The following is a 13,576-nucleotide window of genomic DNA, read 5'->3' on the forward strand; positions in this document are numbered from 1 at the left end:
TAAAACAATGCCAAAAGATATGAACTTTGTATAGTAAAGCAAGAGTATAAAATTGTAAGAAAACGCGAAAAGTGTTTTAAAAGTTTTAACTCCTTCAGTATACACAGTGTTTAAAATTGTATACCTATTGTATATTTCTGCAAGAAAGCAAGAAACTACATGTTTTACAATTTATCATTTACTTTTTAAGTCAATTTATTAAATGTTTAAACTAATACTCAAAGCTTTTTTAATTTAAAATGTTTCGAAGAGATATCGTGCAAAAATTTGGAAGCAAACAAATTCTAATTTTCATTCTTTTGATATCTGATATGAGGTAACTAATTCTTTTAAAAATTAATTAAACAATCATCAAAAAATTGGGGATTTTTTACTTTTACTTTTCTGAAAACTAAATTTATTTTTTAATGTTCATAAAAAAGGGCACTTGTTTGCTAAGGACTGGAGTTACAGATTTCTTTAATTTTGCTTTCTAAGATTTTATGAGTAATTCTTACGGAATTTTTTCTAGGTGTGAAGAAATTCAAGAAGAAAAAAGAATAGAACAAGAAGATATTGCACCCCCGCATTATGATCGCTTGACGCCGCCGAAAATAAATGGTAATATTTCCTAACTGACGAATTTTTAAAAATATTTAATTATCTATTTTCAACAAGAATTTTTTTTTAATATAAAACTTTAAAGTTTTTATTTCTTTAAATGTTGTAAACTTTTATAGATAAATGTCTTTTTTTAATCTCAGTTTTGTTTCATTTTATTTTACTCAAAAGTATCTATGAACAATAAAATATGGTTTTATAATATGTAATACAATTTGCAAAATGCTGTAAAATTTAGTAATTTTATCCTGTTAATTTAGCATGGTATAAAAGCCATTCTCTCGGTAAATTTTACTTTTCAGTTTTTTTTTTTTTTTTTTTACTAAAATTGTGGCAGTAAGAAATATAAATTTGAAAAACAGAATTTCCGGTAAACCTTTATCATATGAACGATAAAATTATCAAATGAATTGTATATATACCGAATGTTTTGGCTTTATTAGCCAGAATTAGGTTTGTTTTTTCTGCCAGAAATGGCATTACGGAAGTATGGAATTTTTATCTAATTTTTTCCCCATGTGTTCCTCGCCGGTGCTGGTGCTATCACTTCAAAGTAGTGCCAGATAATGTCATTATATGGTATAGTAATTTTATATAGCACGCGCGCAATTTAATACAATAGCAGCATTATTTGTGTCTCCTCAGAGCTTGCTTAAATGTGATCAAATCAAATGCAAAATTATTGAGTTGAAGATTATTTTAAAATATATAATGATTATCATTATCAAAATAATTTCTTTTCTGATAGTCTGACAGTAAACAGTGTTCAGGCCTATGTTGAAACATTATTCTCTCTGAAACATAAACACATTGAATGTAAAAAATTGATTGCAAAAAATTATGTTGCTTGATGATCAGCAATAATGACAATAGGATTAACTATTTGATTATCAATATTATCTTTTCTAATCAATTTAACAATCAACAGTGTCTCATCAGTATTTGCTGATATTATAATCACTTTAATTACTGTATTATAGGTTGAAATGTTTATTTACATATATCATGTTGATTAGCATCGTTATATAACATTGCTTCGCCCTTTACTTTTACAACAAGAATTGTGTATTTAGAATGCATGCCGAAATGCTATCACTTTGAATTCAAAGTTATTAGTTGTAAGCAAATGATATTCCATTGCATGATCATTAGCATTAAAGTAAGTCATCAAAAGAAATACGATTAGGTTATAAAATTATACTATAGTTTTTATTTTTTTATATGAATAAATTATAATCGTGTATTTATATTTGGTAATATGATATTTCAGGCATAAATACATACTTACGAAATATATTTAGGCAAGTGTATTACCCAAATCCTTGCGTTTTATACTGGATAAAAACAAGTAATCAGGCATTATCATACGCAAATATTTTCCGTTCAGTTCAACATTGTTAGTGGTTTTCTACATTTCCATTACTTTAAAAATATTTGCAAAATACTTAATTATAATTTATTGAATTATAAAATTTTCGAAGTCCCCTTAATTGGTTAATTTGTACACAGGTGGATTTTTTTATGACAATAGATGTTTAAAAAAAATACCTCTACTGATACAGATAATATAAATGATAAGGTATTACTTTCTACTGGTATAAGGAAAATATGATAAGGAAAATATGAAATTAACAATAATAAATAAAGTTAAAATAAGGAAAATCAAAATAATAACTATAATTTAATATAAAATTTAATAATAAATACTAAATACTCTATAAAAACATTAAGTTAAAACGACTTATTCCATCATGATAAACTTTCTATCTATGTAATTCTTTAAGAAACCTTTAGTTCAAATTATTCCATATTAAATAAACTTACAGTGAGCAAAAGTTGAGAGTTTTTGTGTTTTATTTTATGATTTAAAATATCATCTGCGAAATGTTTTAGCATATTTAAGGTTAGTTCCTAAAATCATTAAATTTGCCTCTAGAGCGAGAAAATCAGATCTTTAGACCAAAAGTTATCAATGCATTTTCTTTTTTCTTTTTTACACTGCACATTAACGTGCCTTCTATTGAGAAATCAAAGTAAACATGATAATGTGAATTTCTATAAATTTTGTCACTGTGTTAAAATAAATTAATCTGCTTATTCTAAGCTTAATTCATTGTTTAATATTATTTATTTATTTTGCTCAAAGAATTGAATATTAGCATTTCGAAGCTCATATTTTATCATTATAATAAAATATTTTGTTAAATCTAACTCGTATTCAATGTTTAAGATAATTTTTTTCTTTGTTCAAGGAAGTCATGTGATAGTAAATATTAGCATATCGAAGCTCAATGTTCGTTCTATCGATGAATCAGATATGGTAAGTTAAGAAAAATTTATTTTCTGCGAATTTATGAAGTTTAGAAGAAACTAGTGGCTGTTGCTTAATTATTTTAGAGCATTTCACTCTGGGCGATACATACGTTAGTATGCAAATTATTAGTGATCTTCAAAAACTTTTATTGTAATATCAAATTTTTAATGACTAAATCTAGATTCGTACATTTTCAGCAGAAAATATTTGATTACAGTTCAGTTAACCTTCTTTTTTTCACGTTGTGAATTTTCTTATGTTAAAGTGAATGAAAACGCTACTTAAAAAAAAGCTGTAGCAGTCTATTAACTGCAATGTTTGAAATAAATTGATTACATTTTTTAAAAACTGAATGAAATAATTGTTTAAATATTTTTAAGTCTTTTAGTGTCGTCATTGAAATGTGGCAAACGTGGAAAGATTTTAGATTAAATTATCCTTCATGGTCAAAGAAACGCTTCCAAGTTCTGGATTCTGATTGGATGAAAGTTTTATGGATTCCTAACATATATTTCATTAATTCTGTTGACGGAAAAATGGATAACATTATATCTCCAAGTAGTTTTTTCTGGGTATCAAAATCCAAAACAGTTTTCTATTGCTGTAGGTAAGCTCATTTATTCCATTTTATCATAGATATCTAGTTTTTAAAATAAATGGGATCTTTCTATTACTAGAAAGATTCAGAAAATATAGGGCTCTACATAAGCTTATTTTGCGAATCTTCTAAAGTAACACATCATGCATCATTTTAGAGAATCTGGACGCCAGGCGCCTGTCTTTAGTTTAAGTTATACGTAAGTGAATGTGAGGGGATATAAATACATTTTGCATGTTTATCTATGTAGGGTTTAATCAGACCTCTTACTGTACAAGAACTTCGGTTCTCTAAAGCTGGCACAGGCAAACATACGTTAATGGCCAGAATATTTCATGCAAGTGCTAAATGTCTTATCACATTAAATTGTTTTTTGTAAAAAAATGTAAGTTGCTGAACAGAAATAGTCTCATTTTGGCCCACGATTTCCGTTATTTTTATTGGATGATTTTTCCCCGGTTGTCTGTTAGCACTCTTCGCAAAATGTTTCTTTCACTGACAAAACGTTTAACGAAGGGCTTAAGAACAAACTCATCTAGGATAAAAAAAAAAAAAGGAGCAACCTCTTATTAAAATGTAACTAAATCATACTATAGTACACAAAAAATAATTTGTGAGGGGTGGTCAAAAAATTTCTATATTGTAAGTTTTTTATACCTGTTACGCCTTTCGGCAACCATCCGACTGTTTCTCCAGCTTAAATGTATCTATTTGTAAAAAAAGAAGAAAAACTTCTTTTTTGTGTCTACAAATAATTCCGATTTAAAACATCGAAGTTTCCTCAAATATCTCCCACTTTCTTGTAAGCAATTTCTGCGTTATACGACGTACGAGATATGGTAACGTGCATTTTTATGGAACGATTTTATGGAATAACCAGATTTTGTAATTTTCCTTGATGTTTTGTCGCAATTTTTGAGTCACAATTTCTTCATCATTCCTCACTACAGTGATGCAGTGATGGAGGTATTTTCAGAGGAATGTCTAACAATTTTTGATCTTAAGAACCCGAAAAACGAATAACAGCTCGTGGACGCTATTTAAACAACACGTGTAATAACGTGGTCTTTGTTAAAGTTTCACTATTTTTCACAGGCACTTTGGAATTGAACGATTGCCAACCTAAAGCCATCATTTTGCTAAGTGTCTATGCGTATCTGCTATGCACTCGCTTATGCGCATTTAGCAACAACGTCCTCAACAACGTCCAACGTCCTTATGTATATGTTTTTCTTGAATTTAAGGTTGCTGTTGAAGCTGATATGTGAGATGGATTTAGTTCGTTTTCCTCATGATGAACAAAAATGCTCCATGAAATTAGCTTCAGGTAAATAAAATCTGATCTCTATGGTCTCAACATTCCTGACAACTTGATGATCTTCAAACAGATATGAATTAGTTAGGGCAAAGCACATTTAAGGAATATATAATCTATTAAAAATATTGGGTACATTCTGAACACAGAATCAAGCAAATTCCCTATTAGTTGAAAAAAGTTGGTCAATAATATAGGGTAAATTAATTTTTCATTGCGATACGCGATGGCTCTTGTGGTTCAAGTTTACCAAAAATTAAATATATTTGTAATTTGTTGAGCAATTTTTGTAAGCTTCGTAATAGTGATAGGTTGCTAAGTGTTATGCTAAGAAAAATTTGAATGTATAGTTTTCATATACGTTAGAGAACAATATATTTGAAGGAGGTCTAATTCATTGGCATCGAATGAGTTTATCGAAATGAAATATCATCTTTTATGCAAATTATTAGAATTTCAAATTATACAGGTAGTTTCAAAATTCAGACAAATTCAAAGGAAAAATAAAAAACAAGAATAGAATTAATACTTAACATAGAAATTGCGGTCAAAAACCACATTGATTTCGAAAAACGCGTTTCGGCTCTGAATCTCATACCTAAGGAAGTGGATTGGATGCCAGAAACGCATTGTATGGTGTCTATGGACTTTTGGGACTTTCTATGAAGCCTATGGGTATTTTTCTATGGGGTCATCTTAAGTCACAAATTTTTATGATGCCTGTGAACTCAAATGAAGCTTGTTCATCATTGCTCAAAGAGAGGATCATCATTGCTTCCGTGAATTTGAAAAAGCCACCTATCATTTTCGAATGCGTCTGGGAATCGTTTTTAAGTCGCTGTAGTCTGTACACAACGAGTGCCACTTCTAGCAACTTTTGTTGTAATTAGTCAAATAAATCTCTTTGCAGCAGAAGCTGTCTTCCAGAGTGTCGTTGAAGCCTGTGTTGGTGTTTTGTGATTTTCATCCTCTCAACATGGTTTGCGACCTCTTTTTCTATGTTAATCTTTCATCGTCTTTATGCCTCTTATCACCCCTCTAAATTTGACGGTCGAATTTCGGAACACCCTATAAGACGGTTGCTCGATATAAATTTCGTATCCGGCTCGCATGAACCACAGTGCTGACGAACAATATCCTCACGGGTGGGCAGATAATGGGTAAGGTAGAGTACCTTTACAGCAAGGCCAACTGTAAGAGGCTTTCGTGGTTCTCCTCATCATATAGCGCTAATACTGGTAAGTTCCACCAAAAAGTCCTCAACGAAGGCAAATTTCTCCCAATACTTGAACCAGGAGTTCTCTTGTATTCTGTTCAAAATTAAAAAGTTAAGAAGTTGAACATTGGTACTCGTTAACTCAAAATTGTGTCAGCTGTTCTACGCTGACATAACCGGCGTTAGGATGAAAGCTTGTGCAGGAACCGTAGCGTGGAGTAGTAATGTCTGTAAAGACGACTTGTAAAGAATAGATGATTTGTATAGGACAAGACGGTTTGTAAAGACGATTTGTAAAGGACAAGCAAGAGCATGCATAAGCAATAATTAGGGAAATACAAGTTTGATAATAAAAATCAATGTACTTTTTCCTACTAAACGTATCTTATTTTCCCCTAAAGAATTTCTATTTTTGACTTCAAAAAAATTTTAGATTGTTGCTGTCTGTAAAAAATTCTTACAGTTGATCCTTTCTTTAAATGCATACTGTAGAAAAATCCTTATAGCAGACATTTCTAATATTTCTTCATATTCTTTTACCTATAGAGGATGATGAAAGATATGTTAAGTCTTTCATTTAATGTGTAATGTGTTAAATGCGTGTGATGTGCAATGTAATGTGTTAATTTTTTCAAATAAGTCATCTCCCATACATGAGTATTGATTTGAATTTTAAAAATATCATTCCTTTGAAATAAATAATATTAAAAACGTCCAATTTGTTACTGAAACTTCTTTATTTGTATAAAATAATACTGCAGAAGCATTAATTATAGCGCATAAACTCTCTTAACGAAAAAATATACAAAATAAAAGTAATTATTTTGTTTTAGCTTTTTTTAGTGAGAAAGATCTTGTTCTGCAGTGGAAGTATACTGGAAACAAAACGGATAAATTCTCTAGCCTTCAACAATTCGACATAACCAATGTAGAAAACAGTAGATGTCTTATGCAAAGGGGAAGTAGTAAGTAAAACAATAAAGGAATATATTTTCTTTATATCCAGTACTCAGGATTATATTTTATAGACATTATATAATTACTTTATGCTTAACTTTAACCATACTTTAATATTCAGTAATTTATACAATAATTTGAAGAAAATTGTTAAAGTTGAATTGAAAAAGTTCTTTTAAGAAATTGACGTTCATATGTTACCAGCATTAAAGGAAATGTAAACATTTTTGGGTGTTAGTCAGGTGTTTTATAAAATATGAGAATAAGGAAATACACTACCTAAGCATTGTATACAGTTATAAATGCACTTTTGGAAATATGTGATTATATGGTATGGCGGTTGCAAATATATTTTTGCTCATACTCATTTACCTTACTCATTCTAACATTATTAGTAAATACATGTGAAAACGTTTTATTTTCTAAGCTTATGTACAGTGCACAAAAAAGGAGAAAAAAAAGAAGAAAAAACTGGCTACCCTGAATAACTTTTGATCTAATGATTGAATCTTCACATTCCAAGGCTCATTCTTAATGGTTTGAGCGGTGACTTCAAATATGCTAATCAGTTAGTGCTGACGTTGTTCTAAGTTACGAAATCAGGCGCAAAAATGTATTTTCTCTTAATAAACATACATTTTTGACAGATTTGGATTTCTGACCCCCAAAATATAGGGGGTTGCGGGAATCTGGGAAATATGGTTCAAATAGTTTGGTCAATCGAGCGATCCAAAGTTTGTACTCCTTAATGCAAAATTTACTTTTTGCGAAAACTTTTGAAGCGATTTGAAAAATTTTTGCACATAATTATAAAATTCGTCTATCCAAAGATAATTCCATGTTGAAAATAATATTTAATAAATATTTATTAGTTTTTGCTACTTTATTTAATAATGGTCGAAAAAAATGCGAATTTTAAGGAATACAATTTTTTGCATAACTTTAAAGAATATAATTTTGCTTGGTAAAATTCAAAATTTTAGCAAAATTGGGAAAACTGAGAAATTGAATTTACCTGAGAAATTGAATTTTAAAAAAATCAGATAATCAAAATTCAACTTCACTGGAACTATTATGGGTTAAAATCAATTATGGGTTAAAATTTTCTTGTTGCAGGGCTGACAGTGAGAGGTTTTCGTGGTTTTTCTCCCAATTTAACGCAAATGCGTATTAGTTCCATCGAAGAGTCCACCGCAAAGGCTAGTCTGTCTCAATGCTTGATCTAGTAGCTCTCTTGTCTTCTGGTTTGGGCTCAAAGCTGCATGGCTATGGAGATCAACATTGATAGACATAAACACAAAATTTTGCTTGCATTTCAACACTGGTTATAAAATAGAATAAATATATACCTAATGCATACTTTTAAATTACTCTCTTTGTTGTATTTTAGGAAACGTGTCTTGTCTGGAAGAAACGATTGTTCTTCTTAGAAGAGGTGGTTACTTTCTCATTAACGTCTACATACCGACAATTCTGATCGTTTTTATGTCTATGTTGACATTTTGGATACCACTTGATGCCGTCCCTGCCCGAGTAACTCTTGGTGTTACTAGCCTGCTGACCATTATAACCAAGCAGTATCAGGCCTCGCTGCCGAATGTTTCCTACATTGTGGCTCTTAATGTCTGGCTGTCCTGCTGCATAGCTTTCGTATTCTTCAGTTTATTGGAATTCGCTACTGTAATTGCTCTCAATTCGAAATCTAGAAAACCTAGTAGTACTTTTCGAGATGATTCCGAAATGATTTTGCCTATGGTAATTCTTTTTTATTATTGATTTTTCCTACTAATTCAAATAGAAGTTCTCTATTTATGTATTACAAATGACCTATTAAACTTTTCTTTAAATGAAGCTATTTTAACAAATAAGATATATATTTTTCTTTCTGACTACTGTGCATTTGTACGAGCTATTCATGACCTTTAATTTGTAGGTCACAAAGAAAAATTCTCTACCTTTAGCCGGTTCTTTTATACTAGTTATTAGAAAGGTCGATATAAAAAAAATCCATAGTTTCCTGAAAATGAAAGGCGTTATTGTTATTTCATTTTTTTTAATACAGGAAAAATTGCTTAATTACTGCATTGTTCAAGTACCTAAATTTTTGCAAAACTGAGAATTATTCATTCTTATACATGATAAAATCTCGCCAAATGTATGTTTTATTATTTATTGGTGTAAAAAAAATTACAAAATTTAATTCCTTTGTTTGCTTTAAAGTTTGAAAATTTTTCAACCAAATGGAATTATAGTTCGAAATCGAATCTTTGCCTCAATTTCACTTATCATTACCCAATATTTTATAACTCTTACGATTTTAGAATTAACTCTTGTGATTCTATGAATTATATCAAAGTATTTTATGTTAGTAAATATTATGAACATTCCTTTTAGAAGTTCTTTTATATCAAACTGATTTTTATTAATAAATATATCCTATTACACCGTTTGAAAATTATTTTTCAGACAAGAGACTTCAAAGAAAAAAGTTTTTCTATCCTGCAATAATTTTACGCAATTAAAAAAAACCTCCTGTGGAAAATTAGGTTTTAACATAATTCATTAAAAGAAAGTAAATTAGCTGTATTTGCATGCCATTCTGATTTAATGTAATGAAAAAATTCAAAATATTTAAAAAATAGTTATTGATTAATTCCTGGCACGCACGAGTAATCTGACTTGGCACCCATGATACATTGAGTCATCACTGACAACTCTCAGCATTTTAAAATTATTGCTCTCAAATGGGACAATAAAACAATAAAGGAAATTTTAAGTCTGCATATCTAAAAAAATTAGAATTTTTATGTAATAAAAGCTATTTTATTACATGCACGTAGCATACGGAACTACCACAACAACGTCTGCTATGTATGATGGTTGGATTATCGTGTTAAACGATGCAATCTTAATGGCACGTGGGTTTGGCTTCTAATAGGTAAATTATTTAGCGCACACACTGTTTTTATTTTATTTCATAACTGTCATTGAACAGCCAACCCAAATTTGTGTTTACGACTACCAATGTTTAACTCGGCAGTCGTGTAGTTCTGAATCCATTCCAGAAGACAAGGGAACTCCTGGATCTGTACCCCAGAAGTATTGATTTGTTATGAGAAAATACTTTATGACCCCAGCAAATTAAACGTGCGCTAATCACAATTTAATACTCTGGGATTCTTTGGCCTGCTGTATTCGAACTCCTATTCTCACGAACACGAGTTTAACGCCCTACCAAACAGGCTCCTGCAGATATATATATATATATATATATATATATATATATATATATATATATATATATATATATATATATATATATATATATATATATATATATATATATATATATATATATATATATATATATATATATATATATATACACATATATATATATATATATATATATATATATATATATATATATATATATATATATATATATATATATATATATATATATATATATATATATATATATGTATGTATATATATATATATATATATATATATATATATATATATATATATATATATTTATATATATATATATATATATATATATATATATATATATATATATATATATATATATATATATATATCCGAATTTTCCTAACCAGTGGATATTATATTTCTACATGAGCATCTCCTTCGAATTATTTCTGTGAAGCAAATGTTCTCCTTCTAATTCCCGATATTTATTCCAGTGACATGAAAATACCATATTTCTGCATAAATTTTGTCGATTATAATTCTATATTCAGTGATTTTTTTTTCAAGGAATCTTAAATGATCGAAGAGCTCACAGTGGAATTCCGGTTTATATAAATAAAATATTAAAAAACAATTGTGCGCCTAGAAACCAGGAAAAGACTACTAATTATTTTGAAAACTAATTTTTCATTCTTCCAATTAAATTTTCAAAATATTCAATACTATTTTCACATCAAAAAATAGATTTTATGTCAGACAGTTGAATGGTAAGGCGTGGAGCAACATCGTGTTTGGCTCTGAGTACGTTTTTAAAATATACACATTGAAAATATACACTTTAAAATATACACAATATACATTAAATGTTTATAAAATACAATTAAAGATTAAAAAAATATTTTACTTAAATAATTTCATAAAAGAAACCAAATTCTATATATATATATATATATTTCTCTTACACGACGACAAAAAAATGCCTCATTACAACTCCCCGAATGGCAACACTAGAAAACCGAGCAATGATTGCCGCTAAAAAAGTCACATGCCGAATCTAACTGAGGTGGCTCAATCTCAGTCAAATTAGTCTCAGTCGTGCTGTTACGCTTTTGAAGTATAATCAAAAGAAGCGTGCTCGAAGATTGGAAGAGAGTATTGATGACATCTATGAAAGACGTAGTGGTGAAAGAATGCGTAGACGACGTGCTGTTATTTCAATAGACTTAATTATAGCCAAACTTTTAACCTTTTTAAAGAAATATCAGTTTTAGAAATTTTATCTTAAGAAATTTTATCTTAAAAAATTTCATCTTAAGAAATTTTATCCTTAGAAATTTTATCTTATACTATAGCACATTTCTAATAGGTTTAACGAATTACATGTCATTTATTTGAATTCAAATTTATTTAAATGACTTAGTATTTACTAAAAAGATGTAATTTTTTTTTAAAAAAGTTGTTATATGGATTTGAATGATTGTTTTGAATTCTTAGAATATTGTGCATCTGCAATGCACCGAAGTTAGTAGCGAGCGAAGCAAACCATATAAGATTGCGCAGCAATTTTCGGGGGTTGGCGAGCGTTAGCAATCAGGGGGCGCAGCCCACTAGTAATAAATAATAGATTAGATTTTTGATTGAATACATATAATTTCAGGCATCAAAAACCCTTACTGGTTTTAAAAAAATATAAACCCCTTTTACCCTGTCGTAGAATCTTAGAATTCTGCAGAATACCATTTAAATATCGCTGCTGTGTAATAGTTATGGAATTATTTCTTTCAAAATTTCTTTCAAAATATAATTAAATTAAGCAATTTAATTATAGCAATTTAAGTCTCTTATTTTGTAATCTAAGTTGTTGTTTTTCTCTGTTATAGGTAATTTTGAAAGCGAATGGGACATGGAGCACAAAGCAGTGTTGGAACGCCCTTTTAGAGAAAAAGTTTAAAATATCAGCTTACCATCTTGATTATTTTTCTAGAATAATTTTTCCCTTGTGTTTTTTCATATTCTGTATCGTTTACTGGCATTATTACAATTCATTTTGATTCAAATGTTTCGATTATTACTATTATGTATTAATTAAAAAGATTTTGAGAGAGATGCTCATTAATGAACCAGTTATTTCTCAATCTATTATCACCACAGTGAGATTTTCAGAATTCAAAAATATCATATTAAACATAGCCCTTTTACCCATAACTTTATAAATAAATGAATAAATTTGATTTTTTCCCCCAGCGATTTAATGATGTATTTTTTCTGTAATGTTAAAATGATGTATTTTTTTTATTTTAAGGAAGTTATTAAAAATTATTAATAAATTAAAAGCGTCCTTCTATAAGCAAACACTATTTTTTTAAGCTGGTTTATTTAAAGCGATCAACTTAAGTGTTAAAAAAATTGAGAAAAGTCAAAATAATCGTGACTCAAAAATCGCGTTAAAATATGCAACTACATGAAGTTCCTTACTTTTTAGAATTCTTGTCAAATACGAAGTCAAAAATCGAAAAGCACTTAAAAGTTCTTAAACTAATATTTAAGCTAAATTATAATAAATGTTCACACACAGAATGATCTTTATTTTTTAGAATCCTTATCAAATGTAAAGTCAAAACTTGAACTGCACATCGGAGGTCGTAAATTAACATTTAAACGAATTCTATTGAAAAAAATGAGATGGAGTCACAAAGACCTGTTTGATTGTCAAATAAAAAAGCTCGAAATTTTATCAAGCAGTATTTCTGGCTTCCATGTTACCGTCTCGCCTTTCTCAATAGTGGTTCGTTAAATTTCTATAGTACTTTTATTTATTTTTAATTTCTTTATGTATGTATGTATGTATGTATATATATATATATATATATATATATATATATATATATATATATATATATATATATATATATATATATATATATATATATATATATATATATATATATATATATATATATATATATATATATATATATATATATATATATATATATATATTTATATATATATATATATATATATATTATATATATACAACGCTTACACAAATATTATATACAATAATATTTGTGTAAGCGTGTTGCATTCGATACAAAAATAACATTGTTAAGGAAAATTAGAAATTTTATTATCACTTTGCAAGGCAACATTTTTGTTTTCGTTGGTGATTCAACTATTTGATCATCTTTGCGTGTTATGAAAGATAAATATTTATTGTTGAATAGAACTTTTGCAATTCTTAATCTATTATAATAAAATGAAGAGTTCGTCTGTCAATCTGTGTGTGTTTCTCTCCTTTCTTATAACTCAACCGTTTGAAAAATTTAGAAATAGTGAAATTTGGATAGCGGCTGC

The 13,576-nt window shown here is 28.5% G+C and overlaps 1 protein-coding gene across 1 annotated transcript; it reads left to right on the forward strand.

Moving 5' to 3' along the window:
* Positions 1 to 440: 440 nt before the first annotated feature.
* LOC107451704 (glycine receptor subunit alpha-2-like) lies at positions 441 to 13,013 on the forward strand. The gene is made up of 7 exons (XM_016067880.4): positions 441 to 600; positions 2,853 to 2,920; positions 3,295 to 3,521; positions 4,757 to 4,839; positions 6,877 to 7,008; positions 8,391 to 8,755; positions 12,100 to 13,013. Exons 1-7 carry the CDS (start codon positions 483 to 485, stop codon positions 12,268 to 12,270), a joined length of 1,164 nt encoding a protein of 387 aa, XP_015923366.3. The 5' UTR covers positions 441 to 482; the 3' UTR covers positions 12,271 to 13,013.
* The last annotated feature ends 563 nt before the right edge of the window (positions 13,014 to 13,576 follow it).

The sequence above is a fragment of the Parasteatoda tepidariorum genome, chromosome 7 (assembly GCF_982258835.1).
Source record: "Parasteatoda tepidariorum strain Cologne lab strain chromosome 7, Ptep-v5.0, whole genome shotgun sequence".
In the NCBI taxonomy this organism is placed as follows: domain Eukaryota; kingdom Metazoa; phylum Arthropoda; class Arachnida; order Araneae; family Theridiidae; genus Parasteatoda; species Parasteatoda tepidariorum.

Excerpts from the sequence above, each read along its gene's own strand:
- LOC107451704 (XM_016067880.4), top strand. The coding sequence starts at position 483 with ATGAGTAATTCTTACGGAATTTTTTCTAGGTGTGAAGAAATTCAAGAA. Across the intron at positions 3,522-4,756 it reads ACAGTTTTCTATTGCTGTAG|GTTGCTGTTGAAGCTGATAT; the intron begins GTAAGCTCATTT and ends CTTGAATTTAAG. Across the intron at positions 4,840-6,876 it reads CTCCATGAAATTAGCTTCAG|CTTTTTTTAGTGAGAAAGAT; the intron begins GTAAATAAAATC and ends ATTTTGTTTTAG.